General features: G+C 39.8%; 1 protein-coding gene across 2 annotated transcripts in view; it reads right to left on the minus strand.

Annotated features, from left to right (window-relative positions):
• STX8 (syntaxin 8) overlaps window positions 1–21,295 on the minus strand; it is a 242,768-nt gene that overhangs the window by 78,703 nt on the left and 142,770 nt on the right. For both annotated transcript variants that reach the window (XM_001503237.5, XM_070226534.1), the window contains exon 7: window positions 15,106–15,207. In XM_001503237.5, the coding sequence (XP_001503287.3) occupies window positions 15,106–15,207 (102 nt within the window). The remainder of the gene's footprint in view (window positions 1–15,105; window positions 15,208–21,295) is intronic.

A 21,295-nucleotide genomic window follows, 5' to 3' on the forward strand; every position in this document is an offset into this window, starting at 1 on the left:
CCTAACACAAAGTCCTAAATTAAGAGGATATCCACCAGTTTCCAAACTATGTAGCTAAAGGCATGACAGACCCTTCCCCGTAAAGCTTGACTGAGACAAAAATGGTTGGCCAACTGCTAAGATGACCAAAAGACAAAAACACCTTTTAATAAGGAGATGAAACTGACTTGGGCAAAGGCTGCTTCAGTCTTCAATTTTGCAAAATGCAGCCATGCTACAGCATCAGGTGCTAATTCACTATCTTCAACACACTTTAAAATGAGTAATGGAAGTGGCAAGAAAATGTATGTAGAAGATATTTTTAAAAAGTAAGTTGCAGAGTATATCATAAAGATATTATACAATAACATTTTTTAAATGCACTCCTTGGACTATTCCTATATTCTGTTACATTCTATAACACACTTCCAGATGGCTCCATGCTCTGTGACACATCAAGGAGAGAAAGTGGCTGGCTGGGACAGACAAAACAAACCAGAGGATGGCAGGGTTTTATGGATGCTGGCTGAGAGAGTGAGATGAGGCTGTGGAGTGAGACCTTTAAAAGGTCTTTTTTTTTTTTGAGGAAGATTAGCACTGAGCACATATCTGCTGCTAATCCTCCTCTTTCTGCTGAGGAAGACTGGCCCTGAGCTAACACCTGTGCTCATCTTCCTCTACTTTTTATATGTGGGACGCCTGCCACGGCATGGCTTGATAAGCGGTGCATAGGTCCGTACCTGGGATCTGAACTAGCAAACTCGAGGCCATCAAAGTGGAACATGCAAACAACCGCTGCGCCACCAGGCCAGCCCCTAAAAGGTATATTCTTGACTGAGATGATGAATAGAGAAGGGGAGTGGAGAGAGGAAGACTGGAACTGAACGAAAACAGGAAAAAAGGAAGAAAAAAAGAAAAGACTAGAAAGAGAGGAGAGAGGGAGAATAAGGGAGTACAGGAAGTGCCCAGCATCCCACAGCCAGAGACGCAACTTCAAGATGGGAAGTTAGGGCTCTACTTGATTGGCTGATGTCAAAGACCAGAGCCCATGAGAGTGAGCCCCTTGGGGGCTGCCAGTGCTACAGGGCTGTTTGCCCAGGGAAACCTACTTAGGATTATTTACAGCATCCTGTCACTGGAGTGAAGGAGCCTGAGCCCGACTTTGAACATTAATATGAAGGAAAAGAGATATTACTGTCTGTGGAGTTACTACCCTCAAAATAAACACATCAGCCCTGGGAGGAAAGGTTGAATAGAGAATCTCAAATGACTAAAAATAAATCCTCAAAAAAGCTCCTTATTACCTTTCGTCACCTACAAACTGAACAGTTTTCCAGGCATTCAGCAAGGCCAGGGTCCCCTGATTGGGCTCTTCTGAAATGAGCAGCGTAAACAAACAAGTTTGTAAGTCACCTTGGACAGAAAACCTAAATAGTAAAACAACTGGCTCCATTTTGAGGGTTACTATTGGTATAATCAGTAGTAATTTTATTTCTCTTTTTCCAAAAAACCCATATATGCCTTTAAATAGCTAAATCTTCTAATTTGCCAGAGACAACTGATGTTACGTTCCGCTTAGTAAGAGTTTGCAGAAGCAGCCACAGGACGAGCAGAGGCTCCTTCCAGTTGGTCCTCCTTTTTCCCTCCCTTTACATGTAAAATTAGATCACAATCATGGTCTCCACTTTGTAAAGTGCTTAGAAATATGTTTATTTAGTACTGATAGGCTAAAAGGGATTTTGTTCCGAAAAATTTGCCTCAGATCTAGAATTTATGCCACTGGAAATAAAAGCAGTTTTTTAAGGGGAGAGAGAAATATTTCAACTCCAGCATATTCTGACCATTAAATTGATTGTGGCCATCGCATGCTACCAAAAATATAAGAAGGAAGGAAGAAGAAGAGGAAGGAAGGATGGAAGCCAGAAAAAGAAAAAGAAAGAAAGAGAAGCAGAGTTGGAAAAGCAGGCAGAAGAGATGTAAATTTGGATCACAAGAGGGTAAGTATTTTTTGGGAGTACTGGAAGTTTAACCCTTCTAAGGAAGAGCAAGTGTAAAACAAATGCAATGTCACCGTAAGATTTGCCTGTTGTCTAATTAAAATGAGAATGCACACTCCCTGACTCTTAGAAGCTGCATTATCTACAAACAAATGGAAGTCAGAGTAGCAAAATGGATTAAAAAGCATCCCTTATTTATCACGGATATAAATAATATGCTAAAAAGAGTAGATGTCACTGAAATTATATAAAAAGTATAACACCAGAGGGCTGATAATAGGAATAGAGAAGGCTGAAATCAAGCATTCCAGCCATAAAACTCTCTTTTCAAGTTTCAAAAATAAATTGCCAATATTTTGGATGTAGGCGTCTATCAGTAATCAGTAACTGTGCTTTACCGATGGTAATACGAATCGCAAAAATAAGATATAGCAACAATAATGCTGAATTCACTTATATTTATTTTTGAGGTGTCCTCTGCTTTTTAAAGCCATTTTTGTTCCTATTCCTATTTTGCTTAGGCAAATCTATATAGATATGTATAGTTAAGATTCTCTTACCACATCACATAAAAAAATGGGTGTATGAAACAGTATTGCACGTTATTTTATAAAGATGCCAAGGAATTGTAGAAATTATATTATTCTAACTTTATCATAATTTCATGGGATGAGGAGCATCAAGTATTTATTCATTTTTTAAATCGAAACAAAATTTTATTGTGGTAAAATACACATAACATAAAATTTACCACCTGACTCAGTTTTAAGTGTACAGATAGTGGCATTAAGTATATTCACATTGTTGTGCAACCATCACCACCATATGTATTAATTTTTAATAGTGACCATTTTCAGTTTTCTTTCCATTTCTCTGTGTGTTTACAGGTAAAAGCTTATACCAGACACATGCTAACACAATGATGAGAAATATCAGATCCATATCTGCAAGAAATTTTTTTTAAATGAGACTTTTCAGAAATCCAAAAAGTCAAAGGAATTACTGCTTTAAGGGCCTAAAGGGGGAGAAAGCTCCTATAAGCACAAATCGATGTACGGAAGGACACGTGACAAGTGCTCTCCCAAGGCCCACCAGGGTGCACGCCTGATGATGAGCAGTCAGCACCAGGCACAGAACATGAGCGACGAGGAGAGACCGAGGTGCCTGCCACAGGGGAGGCCTGTGTCACGGCCTGCTGATACCCAAGTCTAATACAAAGACCATTTTGCTGCTAATCCGGAGAAATTGATCTCAGTGTTCACACTCATGGCCGGAGAAAACCCAACTGTGATTTAAGATGAGCCCCAAATCAATTTTTCTAAGGAATTTACCACTGGTTCAATGACTGAAAATTGTCATTATTGCTTGGCTCTGAGATAGAAAGAAAAGAGGAGCCAAAAAATAAATACTAAGTCACTGATGAGGTTCTGTTGGAGCTGATTAATGGATCCCTAACGCTGATGAAAACTTTCAGCAGGGGGCTGGCCCCGTGGCTGAGTGGTTAAGTTCACGCGCTCTGCTTTGGCAGACCCGGGTTTCACCAGTTCGGATCCTGGGCGTGGACATGGCACCGCTCATCAGGCGGCGTCCCACATGCCACAACTAGAAGGACCCACAACTAAAAATATACAACTCTCTAGTGGGGAATTTGGGGAGAAAGCAAAAAAAAAAAACCAAACAATTGACAAGTTGTTAGCTTAGGTGTCAATCTTTAGGAGAAAAAAAAACTTTCAGCAATGCAACCAAGTCTAGGGTCAAGTTCTTTAAAAATTAACATTAGGGCTTATAAAACTGCATTTCCAAGGGGTTTGGTAAGGGAGAATTATCTATTTTCTGAATATCACAAATTCCCTTAAACCACCCAACCCCTCCAACTTCATGAAAACATGTGCACTTCCAAGTGGGTGTCTGTTTCTTTGTGACCAAGAAGCAGCCACAAGGGCAGAGTCTCTGGATGGTAAGCACTGCTTTGCAACTGGGCCGCTTTGCACGTGGGCACTGCTCTCAAGCTGCTGCATGGTGCACAGCAAGCAGGAGGGGCGAGCCACTCGTGGACAGAAGAACACATGTGCTGAGAGAGATGCTCCATACAGAGTTAGAAATAACTACAGCCAAGTATTAATTACTATAATTTCTAGAAATAGGACAACTCCTTCTTTAACTTTGTTTCCATTCAACCTTATTTATTAATGGTTCTTGTTTTTCCTAAGCTGTTGAGAAACCTATCTCATTCTCTGAGCTCACGCCAATAACTGGCTTGGGCTAGGGGGCCTCTTAAACAGAGTGGCAAGCACTAGAAAGTCAGGCAGGCAATCTGATATTTGAATTTCTGTTCTGATAATATGCAAAGAAGATAATCCACTTACGAACAATTGTGACTTTAATAACCCTAAAACCAGCTACATGTCCATTTAATCCATTCTATAGTTGCAATTTTTAAGGGGGGAGAGGCATGAAACCTGTACTAAAAACTTAAATTTTAGGGAATATTTTTCAAAAAATAAAAAATGCCTACCAGCTCACTTAAAAAAATGTAACTAAAAATAGCCCTAGAGCTATAAGGCCAACTTGAGAGAAAAGCAGAAGGAATCTCCATCAACTAATTTTGAATACAGAACCCAGGAAACATTGTCAATAACCCCATTCCTTTATTTTCCTAGCCAAATACATACTAAAACCTACCAAACTTTCTCCATATCTTCCATTAACACATTTCCCTATCTCTCTTGTTTTGTTCTGATGAGAAAAATTATACGTTTGTCAAAAAATTTTCAATCGACACAGCAATACATAACACTGAAGTTTGTTACAGCTACGAGTTAGCTCTGCCAGTATCTCTAGCCCGCGCTTCTCCTCATGAAGGGGGAAGAACGACAAACGTCTGGCCTGGATCCCTGGCTCATATCTGATTTACTGGGGATGTGTGTGGGTGTGTGTGTGCAGGGTGGAGAGGAGTGTCTAATTTTCTGCAAAGGGGTATGGAAAGTGGATGACAGAGTTCGGTGAAACCTCAAAGGCCATCTAGTCTAAGCCATTGATGTTACATGTAAAAGGACATCAAGTGACTTCTCTCTCAGGCTCACCCAGGTGCAGTAATTTCAGTCACAACCAGAATCTAATCCCTCATTCCATTTCTGTTTACAAATCTAAAATAAAATCAACATATGAACAAGAAGCACTTGAGTGTAATGGTGAACTCATGAAGGATTCAGCTGGGGTGGCAAAATATCTTGGGCAATGACGGGGCACTCTGCTCCTATAAGAAGTAGACAGATAACAGCAGTAAAGTACACTTTGAGTACGCAAAACATACTCTGGCCCAGGCCTACTGAGAGTCCTACGCCCAGCCAGTGCTCGCTGGTCCCACAGGGCCAGGTGGAAGCAGACGAATTCACTGGAGAACAAACTTTACCAGAAAACACACACAACACGTACATCAGCAGTGGCATCAACCAAAGCCCATATGGTGTAATTATTACTCCATAACAATAGAAGCCGCTCTTGGAAATCACACCTTATCTTTCCAAACCACACCAAGCAAAAACAATAATCAAAAAATGATTCTACTTTGTTATCATTTCTGACCCCTTGATGATAGCAAAAGTCACAGCCTCGTAACACATCAGAGAAGTGCAGCAGCCTCTGAGGTGGTCACGGCGACAGCTCTGAGGCTGTCAGCCCCTATCAATCACCTTCCATTAAATGAAGGTTTTCCAATTTTGCGCTTCTCTCAAAGGCTTCATTTTGCCTGGATTAAGCTGAAGCATCAACATTTGAACTTATTGCTCCTATTCCCTCTACCCAAATAAATGCTGTTAGCAGAAAAACAGGCTTTTCCACAGCAGGAACTCAAAATCAAAGAAGACAATAGTGATGTGGTCACATATGAAGGACATCTGACCACAAAGACTTCACAGGTGCGTTATACAAACTTCCTTCCCAAGCAACCAAGGGCCCAGGAGAGAGGGAGCATTTAGGGCACCAAGAGAAGGGGAGGTCTGTGAGTTGTACATTTTAGCTCCCACAATGATATCAAGCAACTCCAACATATTCATTGAAGAGTCACTGTATCCTCTTAGATTTCAGAAGCAGGTCTCCTAAGAATTCTAAACTGTATGGTTTTACTACTTGGTATCTATTATCTCCATGACGGAGAAAAGTCATTTTTTTAAAACATAGAAGATACCTCTACAGGGGGAAACACTGTTAAATCAATTGAAAAAGGCATGTCCAAAGAATAAGAGCTGAGCCAGCCCTGATGGCAGAGTGGTTAAAGTTTGGTGCACTCCGCTTTGGGCGCCCAGGTTTGGTTACCGGGCAGGGAACCACACTACTCGTCTGTCCGCAGCCATGATGTGGCAGCGGCTCACACAGAAGAAATAGCAACTAGAATATACAACTATGTACTGGGGCTTCGGGGAGGAAAAAAAGAAAAAAGAGGAAGACTGGCAACAGATGTTAGCTCAGGGCGAATCTATCCCAGCCGAAAAAAACCCCACCCCACCTTGGAGCCAGCCCCGTGGGTGAGTGGTTAAGTTCACACACTCCGCTTCAGCGGCCGAGGGTTCAGATCCTGGGCGCAGACATGGCACCGCTCACTAGGCCATGTTGAGGCAGTGTCCCACATGCCACAACTAGAGGGATCCACAACTAAGATATACAACTATGTACTGGGTGGATTTGGGGAGAAAAAAGCAGGGGAAAAAAAAGAAGATTCGCAATAGTTGTTAGCTCAGGTGGCAATCTCTAAAAAAAAAAAAAAAAACCCCAAAAGATAAAAAAGAGGAGCTTAAGGAGGGGGACTCATCTTATTTATCTTTCTAATGCTGATAGCTGGGTAGATGTTTGCAGCAATTATACACCAAAACCAGAAGATGGGGGCCACAGTTTATCATCAAGATTACAATCACACACATTTTTCTGTACCAATAAACAGACTTCACTATTATTTTTGATGGCTATATAAATGTGACAAGAACCAGAAATAGAGTGATGAGAACATAAAGTGAGGGAGAGGGCAGAGAGATATTTCAGAGGTATTCTCAAATAGGCCTTGGGGCTGACTAGATAGAAGTGAAAGAGAAGTCCCAAAGTAGTACATTGCAACATGATTTATTTGGCCCACACGGAATTTTTTAAAACGTTAATTTATTGTCAACACTAAAATATTGGGAGACTTCACTTAAAGATCCAGATTTCAGGCTTCTCTTAAAAAAATAAACAGATGATCTGGCATTCCCACTTGGCAAAAACCTGCTGTTTACTGTCTAGTTTGCCGCTGGAGATAATCACAGTGGCCCACTTCATTCATGAAGGTTTCCTGTCTGGCCTCCAAAAGCATTTGAAGGGATGAAGGCAGTTTTGAGCCTGAAAAAATACGAAGCATGGAAGAGGAAGCTTACTTGGGGATAAAGATAATGAGCCTACAGGAACAAGTACACACTGAGAGGGTGTTGGGGGCAGTAGAGAAACTGATTGGTGGCAGAGGAAGACACAGACCTCGAGATTCAGGTGAAGCCTGGGTGTGAGATGCTGGACTGTTAGCTGCCTATGAAGCCATCCAACAGAGCAGATGGAGTAGCTTCAAGAAAAAGTGCCAAGAGAAAAAGAGCAGAGGACTGAGCCCTAAGCATTGTCTTCAATAGAAGGCGGAGGAGGGAAAAAACAAAAGACAAAGGGAGACTGAACTAGCACGTAGGCTCTCTAGGGTCTGGTCCCAGCCTCACCATCCTGCCTCGTTTTCCATACCTCTCCAGCAGGCAGCCTTGATCCCAGCCAGCCAGTCCTATTTCTTGTTTGAGAAACTGAGTACAGGTTCCTGCCTTAGTGCCTCCTTCAAAACCTGGATGTCCTACTGCCCGAAATGCTATTTTCTCCTACTTGCCTTTGTTACATTTCCACTCAACTTTCTGTCAGATCAAGGTGAGCACAAGGGTGGCCCCAGTGCGGTTGCCCCCACTGCCCTGCGAACATCTAGGGCCTCCAGTGCACTGCCCTGAGTTAGCTGCCTTCCTGTTAGGCGAGTGCTCCGTGAGGCCAGGCGCCACGTCTTCTCTGACTTTTTCTCCTCAGTGCCTGACATAACAAATAAGAGAACAAAGGAAGAGAAGGAGTAAGCATCTGCAGTGGTAGGATCAATCCTGGGAGGATGCTGTGTCACAGAAGTCGAGGGAGAAGAGCTATTTCTGACAGACAGAACCTCCTCAAATACTAGAAGTTACTCAAGGGAAGTGAGGTGAGGAGAGGCAGTGGATCTTAGCAAGCATCTGTCACTCTTACTTCAGGTGGGGGATGCTTTCTGATACATCACTAGAAAATAATTTGGCAATATATATCAAAAGGCTTAACACTGCTCCCACCCTGGGTCTAGATAAATCTACTTGGGAAATATACCCATAATGGACAATGTGTTTTGTTTTGATTTTTTCCCAGCTTCCAGACCCAACCCCCATTTCCATCTTGAGGGTGCTCCCATAACGTGAAGTCCAACACAGCTAGACTCTTTCTCTGCCCACCCTTGGCAGCCAGGCCTGGCCAGTTCGGCACTCCTCCTCTGACCGAGAGAGGCAGAGATGGTCAGAGGCAGTGGTGTCACTCATCAACTCTGGTTTCAGCATCCCGACCTCGCTCACCCTACCCAGGGATGGCTGCTCTGCCCCCTGGCCCTCCAGCTTCCTGTCACTTCTCTGGGCCCCAAACAACCTTCCAATCAGGGCTCCACTGAGATAAGACAGCCAGAGCCAGTCTCTGATTCTGGCTTTGGAAGCATCCTAACCAATACCCTAGTAGACAGAAAAAATCCTAAATGTGGAAACAGCTTTATGCATGTAATACAGCATTACTTATATAGCAAAATGCAGAAATAATCTAAAAGCCTCCAAACAAGTGTATTTGAGTAAATGATGGTACATCTGTTTGATAGGATGGTACTAATGGTACTAAAAGAAAAATAGGTTTATAATAAAATTTTAAAAACATAGAAAGGCTAAAAATATAATATCATTGGGGTCAGACCAAGTGGCTGAATGGTTAAAGTTCACGTGCTCTGCTTTAGCGGCCCGGGGTCGCAGGTTTGGATCCTGGGCACAGACCTACTCCACTCATCAGTCAGCTCCAAATCAATTGTCTGTGTTTGTGGTAGGGTTTTTAAAATAATTCCTTGAGTGATTAAATTGTCTCTAAGGTCAGTTAAATAAACTAAACAACTTAGAACTCAGTTTCTTACCTATGTTCTTTTAGGTTCCAAAGAGCTAACATAAGAGAAAGTATGTTCAGAGTCACCCAAGGGTAAGGCAGCACCAACACCATCGCATGTATACTGGCGGTGGCGTTCACCACTTTCATGGAGTGGTCAAGGACTTCAGCTGCAAAATTCCAAATTTCAGTTTATTTTTTAAAAATCAACTCCATTTCTAATCAAACGAGGATGCTAACTTCCTACCTCCAAAATATCCCTGCATAATTTACTCAAATCACCACGATTCTCCTTAAAGGCCCTTCTACGCCAGCTTCCAACAGAGGTGAGAGCTCTGAGTCTTATCTGCAAAGCCAGCTCTCGGCAACCAGTTTAAACCCACATATTAACATAGCTGGCGTTTAATGAGGACTCACCAGAACCAGTCACTATGCCACCCAACTTGTTCTTATTTAGTCTGCAGAATAATCACATGTACTAGTAATTGTGACACTCATTTTACAGAGGAGGAAGGCAAGAGGCTCTCCAAGTCACCCAGGTTGTAAGGGGCAGAGCTCAAGTTGTGATCGAGGTCTGTCTGTTTGCATGCCCATGCTGTGCCGGCCTGCTGCTAGCCACTGAACGGCTTCACCTTCCTAGGACAAGCACATTCCAAAAAGCTGAAGGCAAACCCAAATCCAATGGTCCCAGGTTGAGACAGCGTCAACACAGTGTCAGCTGGGCTAATTTCTAACCACATCACTGAAATGTTGCTGAAATCACAATAAATGTGCTTCGACAACATTATGTAATAGTCAATATGCTGAGAAGCAACACTGTCCCTCAACTGGAGTCATTCAGAACTCTTCGTCTGGCCTTTCACAATTGGCTCCGTCCGTCAGACTCAGACGAGGCTCTATTTTGAATTCTAATGAGGTCTAGGCACACTGAATATTTAAACTGCAATTACAAAGATCCTGCTTTCATGTAGATGTCCTTCATACAAGGAGCAGATCTGAAAATATATACAGGTACCAATGGAAAATACCGGTCTAATTTCTGTTTAGAAGCTGGAAAAAAATCAATATTGTTTTCTACATGATGTCATTATTGGGGTGGGGGTGGGTAAAGCAAAGGGAGGAAAAACCACACAAAGATGGCAGTAAACATTTTAAAGCCTGGGCTCCCGAGTGAAAGGTTCACAAAGAGGTGCTTGAATCCTTTGTTAACAACTGAACAAACAAATTCATCACCAGGCCCTGGTGGGTGGCCCCCCTGCAATTTGGTCTGTACTTATAACTAGAAATTTCCTCACTGCAAAAGCATCTATGACTGATATATCGGATCAGCAAGGAAGATGTGCTGAGAGTAGGGAAACAAAAGACCATTTCACGGTTCACAACCTATTTTTGCACTCCCTTAACCACAATGACGATGTGCCGGCTGCTGTCCTCAGCTCACTCAAGTCCTCTTAAACAGTAATAGAGTGCCATGGGGACAGTAACCAAGTTACACTTGAGTGAGTTAATTCCCACCCCCTAAGTAGTTAAAACATATCCCGCTTGCAGTTTCATGTACGTATGCGTGTGTTTACGTAAAAATGATCAATCTGGCCTTGCATTTGGGAAGAAGAGATGATTGAGTCTTTGCTATGTCTTGAGGCTTTTGGACCAAGCCCCTGCCCGCCAAATGCCTTTCTTATTAAGGTGGTAATTTAACTTCAGTTGCATCTGGATATCCTCTTGTAAATTTATGGAAAGGGAATACAGTTTATTTTTTCCCTGATCTGTCTTCTAGTTGATTCTCTCCTGATAGTACCAAATTTTCCGCTGAGTTTTGACTTCAGTTATTTTTTATTTCTAGAAGTTCTATTTGATTCCTTTTCAAATCTTCTATGTTACTGTTTATAGTTTCCTATTCTCTGAAGATACTTTCAAGCCTATCATTTCTTTCTTTAGATATAATAAGGATCATTGACTTTATAACCCACGCTTGATCATTCTAATACCGCATGTCTGTGCAGACTGGCTTCTGTGGCCTGTGCTGATCCTTGCTCATGTTGTGCTGTTTCCATGTATGCTAGGTTATCTTTGACCGTGTGCTGGTCACTGCCCTGAAAAAATTACTTTTGGTTGATTCCTAGAGACTTAGGATAAATACGCGCTCTTCCAGAGAAGCATTTCCTTGTTTCTGCCAGGCACCTGGAGCTATAACAAACAGGTGAGTGCCTCAAAACACATTCAGGCTATGAGGTTTCCTGGCCCATCCTGAGCATGGACCCCCAGGGTGCAAACCCACCCTGGGTGTGGCCTTTCTGTGACCACAACTGGACCTATCAGGAACTGTAGTTTTTTCCTTTCTTTTTCTTCTCCTATTCTGTTCGTGCCAAGGCTGCCTTCTTCACAGTCCCCAAGACAGGTTTACTTCTGGGTCACTTTAATCTTAAGGGTGTAGCTCTTTGGGGTCCCAGTTTAATAACAATAACAACAATAATAATAATAACAATAATAATGATAATAGGAAGGGTCTCCTATTACAATTCCCAATTGAGCTGGGCCCAGGGCCTTAACTTTTGCCCCACTTGCCTGCCACTCTCAGCCTGATAAAAAGAGAAACTACTAGAAAGAACCTAAGAGTTTAGAGGCTGGAAGCAAAACAAAAGTTCAGGTTAGTATAGTGGTTCTTCAAAAAAGTGAAACACTGAATTACCATTTGATATAGCAATTCCGCCTCTGGGTAGATCCGCAACAAAGCAGGGACTTGAACTGATACTTGTACACTCACGTTCACAGCAGCATTATTCACAATAGCCAAAAGGTGGAAACAACCCAAGAGGCCACTGACAGATAAATGGACAAACCAAATGTAGCATATCCATACAATGGACTACTACTCAGCTAAAAAAGGAAGGATATTCTGACACATGCTAGAACATAGAGGAATACTGAAGACAGTATGCTAAGTGAAATAAGCTGGATACAAAAGGACAAATACTGCCTGATTCCATTTATGTGAGGTCCCTAGAGTGGTCAAATTCATAGAGACAGAAAGCACGGGTGGTTACCAGGGGCTGGGGGGAGCGGAATGGGGAGTTAGTGTTTAACGAGTACAGAGTTTCAGTTGGGGAAGATGAAAAAGTTCTGGAGATGGATGGTGGTGATGGTGGCAATAACAATGCAAAGGTACTTAATGCCACTGAACTGCACGCTTAAAAATAGTTACAATGGTAAAATTTATGTTATGTATATTTCACCACAATAAAAAATATTTTTAAAAAAAGGTCAGGCTAATTTTACCAAGGGCTGCTAGACCTACTCAGTAAATTCCACAATATGCCTTCTGTTCAAAGGCTTAATACTGACCAGTGAAATACTCAGAAGTTAATTGCTAGGTGTCATAAAGACATGCCTGCCTGACCTCCCCATAGCTCTGGAGGCCACATGCTGAACTGTCATCAATATGCAAAAACTAGCACTGTCTGTCAACAAACACATATATAATCACAAACTTCTCTCTAAAAATATAAAAGCACTAAGTTTTCCTTTAAAGGTATCAGGCATCAGAAATGGTATAAGGGTAGTTATTCGGGTGTTGATCTATGATACTGATGGAACTGCTAAGTAAATATTAGGAAAAATTTGGAGGGCTAAGAAATTTTTTCTAAAGTAATTCCACTGAAGGAATAAAGAAATTTCTTCTTTCAGTATCTACCACACTGTACTGCTGTGCTTCTACCTTCTGAGTCACTACATATAATTCTGTTACGAATAATATATTTTAAAGTATATAACTATTATATAATATATAACAAATAACTAAATACAAATAAGGCATGAGATAAATTTAGAGTTAACATATTTTAAGATACTAAGTTTTAAAAACATATATTTTAGCAATTCTAGGAGTCTCTAAATTTCTGAAACAGTTCAGCTCAGAAGATTTTATGGACATTTCTGGGTATAAATACCGAAACTAGGTAATACCATACAGTAAAAAATTAGCAACAGTAGAATCAATATTCTCCATTATGACTTCACGAATGGTGTGCTGAGGGGCATACGACGTGTCTGAGAATATGTTCACTCCAAATTAATAGCAATATGATTGCTTAGCACATCAAAAAGACCTCAGGAAAGTTGTCATTTAATTGGGAAGACTCTTCCTACTTTAGACATACAAAGGTAAGAGCTAATATTTGCTCACTGCTTACTATGTGCCAAACATGTTCTAAGTGCTGTATATCCATATGTATCTATCTGTATCTATATCATCTATATCTATATTCATATCTCTATCTTTATATTAATTCATTTATTCCTTACAATAACCCTCTCAGTTATATACCATTATTATTCCCATTTCAAAGATGGGAAAACTGAGGTGAAGGGGAGTTTGGGCTTTCCCAGTGTCACACAGCTGGTGAGTGGCGGAGCCGGGATGTGAGTCCAGGTTCTAGAGCCACACTCTGAATGGAGACACTCTAGTGCCTCTCCACATTAATACGGAAAGCCAGGGAAGATGGTCAGCATTAGACACTTTACACATTCTAGACAATTTCATTTGGATAACCAGGTTATCCACTTTTTTACAGCTTAGGAAACTAAGGCTCAGTAAGATTAAGTTTATACAGAAATCAAAGATAATAAGAGACAGACGTGGGAGTGGATCCATATCTCTGTCTCCAAAGTTTCAGGATCTAATGCAAAGAACAAAGTTTCTGTGGATAGAAGTCACGTGAGAAGGTTGGTAAAGCAAAAGCAAGGAGGCCTTGCTTCTGGCAGAAAGGAGGAGGCACACGCCTACAGAGCAGAAGCACAGAGTGGGCTGGTATCGGCTAGATGATAACTGGGAAGCAGGTAGGCCCTCAGAGGTCCACTTCCTCTGAGGTTCCAGAGTCCGTATCTGCCTGGTCCTCTCTCTGTCGTTCTAGACTTCTGGAACTAGCAAACACAGCAAGGGAGGTAATGCTCCTCAGGCTGTACATCTCAGGTGACCCTTGCACAGAGGTCCTTGTTCTCAAACTGGATAGATCAGAGGGACCCATTATGTTTCTCATATTGAAAGGGCTAAAAGTTAGGCAAAGTATGTGCTCCGATCATTAGTTTTTTTAGTGATGTTGTATTTCTATTTATAGTAAAGGTATTAGCTTTATAAACCTGGTACACCTTTGTGAGACAAGGCACCAAATAACAATCATTGTGATGGCTACTACTGTCACCAGCATTTATCGTCGCTCTCCTTTGGGCAAGGCACCGTGCACAGGCAATACATAATTTAAACCTCACAAAACTCTACATCAGAAATTCTACAGAGAGCAAGTACCTGCATCAGAATAGCTTGGCGAACCTGTTAAATGATGAACACTCTTGAACTCCAACCCAGCCCTGCTCGGTCAGAATCTCTAGGGGAGGACCTGGGAATCAGTATTTTAAGAATCACTCCAAGTGATTAATAACTTGGCATGTGAATCCCCATTTTACAAGGTACAAGGTATTAAGGAGTAAAGTGACTGCCAAAGATAACAACACTAAAGAAAGGATTTGAAATTTGTTGGATTTCAGAACCTCGGCTCCTAACTGCTCCGCAGTTCAAGCTTCCACAAATAGGCTTGTGAACAAAAAGAGGCACAAAGTAAGTGAGCTCGCCTTTAAAAACCCATGAGATCTACCACCACCAACCTGCATGACGGCATACAATTTCCCAACTATTATTCGCTGCAAGCACACAGGAAGGTTTCTTATTTTAAATGAAAAAAACCAACAGTGCATTATACTTCCCCTGCACTCATAACAATTCATTTCATTTTAACAAGGCTTGGGTATCTTTGAGCAATTTTAGTGCTTCTGTGTCAGAGGAGCAAGCAAATCCCTGCAGTAATTAGACAAACGTGGGAAATCGAGCAGGGTAAATCCATAAGTGATTCAAGAGGCAGAACCACAGCTACAGCTCTCTCACCGCAAGATGTTGACTTTCTGTCCACCATATTGACACGCCTGGTCTCAGTGCGGAGTTTCTCATCTGTATTCTCCACCAGGTTGGCAAGGTCATCAATTATTTCTAGAAAGGAAAATAAACAAAGATGCATGGTTAATACCCCCAATACCCTGGTTCACATCAAAGTATTATAGCGGTGGTAGTCCTTCCTTGTAAGAATTCTCCCAAGGGCTGTGAGTGAAGAGGTAAAGAACTCATGCCTCTTCTTGGAAAACTGCAATTCTGATTCATAAAAGGGGCGAGTGTGGGGGGAGTAGTCGTAAAGAAAAAAAAACGGTTTAGGACAATTCCAGGAGACAGAAATGTCAAAAGTTCAGGGAAAGAAAGCATGACCTAACAAATTTATGCCCAGCCAAGTTGTCCTTTGAGTATAAAGGTGACAGACAGACAGTAAAGAAGACTTCAGGGACTACTGGGGTCCTTCTTAAGAAAACTACTTGATGATGAAATCTAGCCAACCAAGAGGTGAATAAAAATAAAGAACTCTAGAATGGAGAAGCCAGAGACCATGACATAAGAGATGATGGTGAGAATGGAATCCATTTAAATACTGAGCTGAGAATAAACAAATATATGGATTGGGTTACAGAAAGGTAGATAAATGTTATAAGCAGTGACAAGGTAATTATAACTGAAAACCAGGAAGCAGCTGGAGGGCCAGGGAGGAGGGTGAAAAGAAGTTGACGGTGCTAATTTCTTCATCATTCACAGCACAGTCCCATCAAGCTGCTGAAAAGTAATAAACACAGAAACTTACAGCTTTATACAATCATGAAGCTTCAATGTTTTATGCAATTTTTTGTTAACCTTAGAAGAATCTTTTAGTAGTTACTATTTCTTGTAAAGAATCTTTGAAGTTTATCTTTCTCACGCTAATCTTTGTAAAGTGAAATTAAGCACTTAACATTTAAAATATAGTATGATATTAATTATGCAAAATTATTTCTATCCAACCTTTCATATGTACAAACCTATAAAGATATCTCTGGATGATGTTAATCTAATGTTAATAATGATTATTTCTAGGTGGTGGGATCCTGGGTGATCTTCTGGTATTTTCCGTGTTGCCTGAATTTCTCATAATGAGTATATATTATTTTTTCAATTTTGGTTCTCTTTCCTTTCTCCTTCCCTCCCTTCCTCTTTTTTTTTTTTAGTGATTGCTTTAGAAATAAGTTGTCTGAGTCACCATTTTTCTTAAAGAATTAAATAAAACAAACAGGGAAGTCAAAGGACATTTCCAGAATGACGCTTGAGCTGAGTTTCGGCCGTGTGGATGAAGGAGCAGGAAAAGGGCCATCCATGCAAGCAGAACAGCTTGTGAAGGCACAGAGGAGTGGGGTACTCTTCCTTCTGGCCTCCTGCAGCACTTCCTACAACCTCTTTTTACTTACAGACCTTATATTTTGTCTTCTAATTATTTGTTTGTATGTCTTTCCTTTAGAGAAAGAGTACGACAGAAACTTTGATTCATCTCTATATCTTCTGCCCCTAAGTGAGAGCCTAGTACACAGCAAGATAGAATAAATACTAAAAGATAAAGGCAAAGAATGAATGGAGTCTAAGAGATAAAAGCACTGAATAATTTCAAAGCACTTCGCTGCTTCTCAGAAAAGTGCATCTAAGCCAAATTTGTCAAATATCATCCACGTAACACCTGCGTAGAAAATCTTTCACCATGTAATAATTCACTGATAACTCTCTGTTCCCTCAAATTCAGTAACATGCTGTCTCCCAGTTCTCCTTCCATCTATCTATAAGCTCTGTCTAGAGTCTCTTCTTCCTCTTAAATGTTGGCGATCCCCAGAGTTCTGTACCTTTTTACTCTATAATACTAACAAGGTGATTTTCTACACTTTTCAGTTCATCAATATTTAAATTAAAAACGTGAAAATTCTCTGCCCTACATAGCTCTCCGTAATTCCTGACCCATACAGTCAACTGTCTACTAGTTATCTCTGCCTTGAAATTCCTACAAACATCTGACTCTCAAGGTCTCTGAAACTAAACTCTGCATCTTCTCCCAAATTTAACTTTCTTCCTAGCTGTCCTGCCTCAGTGACAGCACTATTCATTTGCTGCCCAAGCTAGAACTCTTAAGAGTCACTCAGCTCTTACCTCCCCATTATCTCTCAAGCTTACCATTTCTCTTAAACTGTGTTACTAACATCTCACAAAATTTTGCCAGTGTTTCTAAGACAATGTCCTAACTTATGTTACTCTTTCTAGTCCTGAATCCTTTCAATCCATTCTCCATGCTACTGTCGGGGATATATTTTTATTTTTTCATATTTCAATTAATTAAAATTTAAATAGCCACATGTGGCCAGTGACTATTATATTGAACAACACAGCTCTAAAGCAATCACTTAAAAAAAAAGAAAGAAAAAAAAGAAAACCAACACACACACACACACACCATCGCCCAACTCCCAGAGGTATAGCTTAAAAAATAAAAGTTCAATAGAGGGAATAAAATTAAAAACCAAGAATGTATGATTTACCCAAAAGAAGACAGGAAAGCATATCCAGAGGAACAAAGAACAGACAGGGGAAAAAGAATATAAATATCTAGGTGACAGATTTAATTAAACCCAACTATATCAATAGTCACGTTAAATAAAAATGGACGAACTCCTTAATTAAAAGACAAAGAACGTCAGGCAGAATTAAAAAAAGAAAGACGACCCAACTATATGCTTTCACAAGAAACTCATTTTAAACATAAAGCACAGAAAGCATTTGCATGAGAAAGCTGGCATGACTATATTAATATCAGACCAGATAGATGTCAGGCCAAGGGGTACTACCAGAGAGAAAAAGGAACCTTTCATCGTGATAAAACACCATATGTGATGAAAACTGAAAAATCTCCAAATGTGAATATTAAGAAAACCACCTCTAAATAACACATGGGACAAAAATGAAATCACAAGAGGAAACAGAAAATATTTGGAACTGAATGATAACAACCATCCAACATAAAAGTTTGTGGGATGCAAATGAAGCAGAGCTTAGATGGAAGTTTATTGCTCTAAATGCATATATTTGAAAAGAAGACATATGTAAAATCAATGATCAGACTAAGGGAGTTAATCATGAGCATTTCAATAAATGCAGAAAAAGGATTTGACAAAATTCAGTGTCCATTCATGATACAAATTCTCAGCAAAACGAGAATGAAAGAGAACTTCTTCAACCTGATGAAGGACATCTATGAAAAACTTAGAGCTAACATTGTACCTAATGGTGAATCACTGAACACGTTTTCTCTAAGATCAGGAAACAAGGTCAAGACATCTGCTCTGATGACGTCCATTGCACATTTGATTAGAAGTCCTACATTGTTTAATAAGGCAAGAAAATAAGGCAAAAAAGATTTGAAAAGAAGATATAAGTACATATGTTTGCAGATGATATGATCGGGTACATAGAAAACTCTATGGAATCTATTTAAAAACTACTAGAACTAATAAGTGAGTTTAACAAACCTGCAGATACAAAGTCAATTATAAAGAGCAATGTATTTCTATAAACTAGTGACAAGCAACTGAAAAATGAAAGTAAAAAACAGTATCACTTATAGCAGCATCAAAAACTACATCAAATACTTAGAAATAAATCTAACAAAAAAATGCACATGACCTCTATAGTGAAAACTATAAAACAGTGTTGGGAGAAATTAAAGAAGACCTGAACAGATAGAGAGCTGTACCACCTTCGTGGACTGGGAAGACTCAATATTTTAAAGATATATGTTCACTCTCCTCAACTGATCTAAAGATTCAAAGCAATCCCAACCAAAATCATAGCAGGCTTTTAAAATGAAATTGTCCAGCCATTTCGAAAATGTATACGGAAAAGCAAATGATTTAGAATTGCCAAAATAATCTTGCCCCCCCAAAATAGAAAAGAAAAAACCCACCCAAAGTTGGAGGTATTATACAACCAAAATTCAAGCTTTATTATAAATATATAGTAATCGTGACAGTGTGGGACTGGAATAAGGACAAATAGATCAATGGAACAAAACAGAGTCCAGAAATAGATCTGTGTGTTTGTGTGTGTGTGTGTGTGTGTGTGTGTGTGTGTACTCAATTCTAAACACAGGTGTCAACAACAAAGTCAGTCAAATAGGGAAACAAAGGTCTTTTCAATAAGTGATGCTGGAACAAGTGGATGCCTGTATGAGGAAACGAAAAGAACCTTGACTCTTCCCTCCCACCATACACAAAAAATTCATTTGAGATGGTTCATAGACCTAACCATCAAACACAGAAAATTTCCTGGACAGGACATAAAAAGACTATCTACAAAAGAAAAGAAACTGGTCAACTGGATTTCATCAAGATGATAATTTCTGCTCATCCAAAGACACCACTACGAAAATTAATAAACAAGCCACAGACTGGTAAATATTTGCAGGCCATATCTCTGACAAAGTATTTGTATCTAGAATATATAAGGAACTCCTACATATTAACAATAAAAAAGACAGACAACCTAATTTTAAAATAGGCAAAAGATCTGAACAGATGTTTTGTAAAAGAAGATATACAAACGGCCAATAAGTACATTAAAAGAAGCTCAACATTCATTAGTCATTAGGGAAATGTAAATTTAAACCACAATAAGATACTGCTTCACACTCACCAGAATGCTAAAATTAAAAACTGATGACACTACTTGCTGGGGAAGATTTGGCACAAAGGTAATTGTCGAAGTGTTTGTCGGTTCTAATCAAGTTAACCATAATATCTACCTTCTGACCCAGAAATTTCACTCCTAGGTATTTACCAAACAGAAATAAAGACATATTTCTAAGAAAGACCTGTACAAAAATATAAATAGCAGCCTTATTCATTACAATCCCAAACTAAACAAAATCCAGATAGCCATCAATAGGAAAGTAGATAAGCAAATCGGGGTATATCTGTATAACGGAATACTATTCAGCAATAAAACAACGAGCTACTTATAAACACAACAACTATATAAATCTCAAAAGCATTATGTTGGCTAAAATAAAATAAAAATCATATATACTTCATGATTCCATTTATATGAAGCATAAGGATAAACCTAATCTATTGGAAAGAAATCAGAAAGTAGCTGCCTCCGGGGTGGTGGTGGGATTGACTAGAAAGGGACATTAGGGAATTTTCTGGGATGATGGAAATATTCTAAATGGTGACACAAATGTATACAGTTGTCCAAACGCACAGAACTGAATACTAAGTATGTAAATTATACCTCAATTAAAAATATAAATCAGAAAAAATTAAAAGTTTATAATACTATGCTATTCCTAAGATTTTCCAGGAAGGAAGGCAAGCAGGCACACATGCACGATGCATGCATGCATTCTGCAAAGACAAAGCAAATGCCTTAGAATAATAAAATTTCAGCTGTGAGAAGTCATGTTATTATCTTGTAGTTCCTTTCTTTTTTACGATATCCCTGGCAGCAGGATGGCTAACATTTTGCTGAACACTCCCAGGGACTAGTAACATGGAAACTGATGAGAAAATCAGTGCCATGGCTGAGCTGGAGAGTGACTCTAATTATCATAAGGTTCTGTACACTGAGCTGAAAATCTGCCTGCTTTCAACTTCCACCTTAGCTATTTCTAGAACAATACAATGCCAGTGTTCTTTCTTCCACAAGACAATTCTCCTACTATATCTCCTTAGTTTTTCTCTTCTAGGCTAAAGACAATTAACTGAAAACTTTAGCAGATCCTAAAAAAAGGCATTTCTAGATCTTGCGACATCTTGATGCTTTGGGCATAGTACTCATCCTAAAATGTGATGCAAGGACTTGGATACATCGTTTCAGTTTTTGTCTAGTAGCATAGAACACAGTTGAGCTTATATCTAGTACATATATGAAACTGAGTATTTTTATGATCCAATCCTCATGTCCTATCAGGATATTCCACAATAACAGTTATGCTTTGTGTAGTTGCATGACACCTTGTTCTCATGCAACTGATTACACCAAGATTGCACGGTATGTTTTAATGCCGCAATATGTAATATAAAATTCAGGCTTAATAAGGCTCTGTCACTATAAGAAAGTCAAGAGTAAAATACTTCCTATCTGATGCTAAATATATTACATTAGCTGTTATACATTAACTGGGTTTCTA

Source organism: Equus caballus, chromosome 11 (assembly GCF_041296265.1).
Source record: "Equus caballus isolate H_3958 breed thoroughbred chromosome 11, TB-T2T, whole genome shotgun sequence".
Classification (NCBI taxonomy): domain Eukaryota; kingdom Metazoa; phylum Chordata; class Mammalia; order Perissodactyla; family Equidae; genus Equus; species Equus caballus.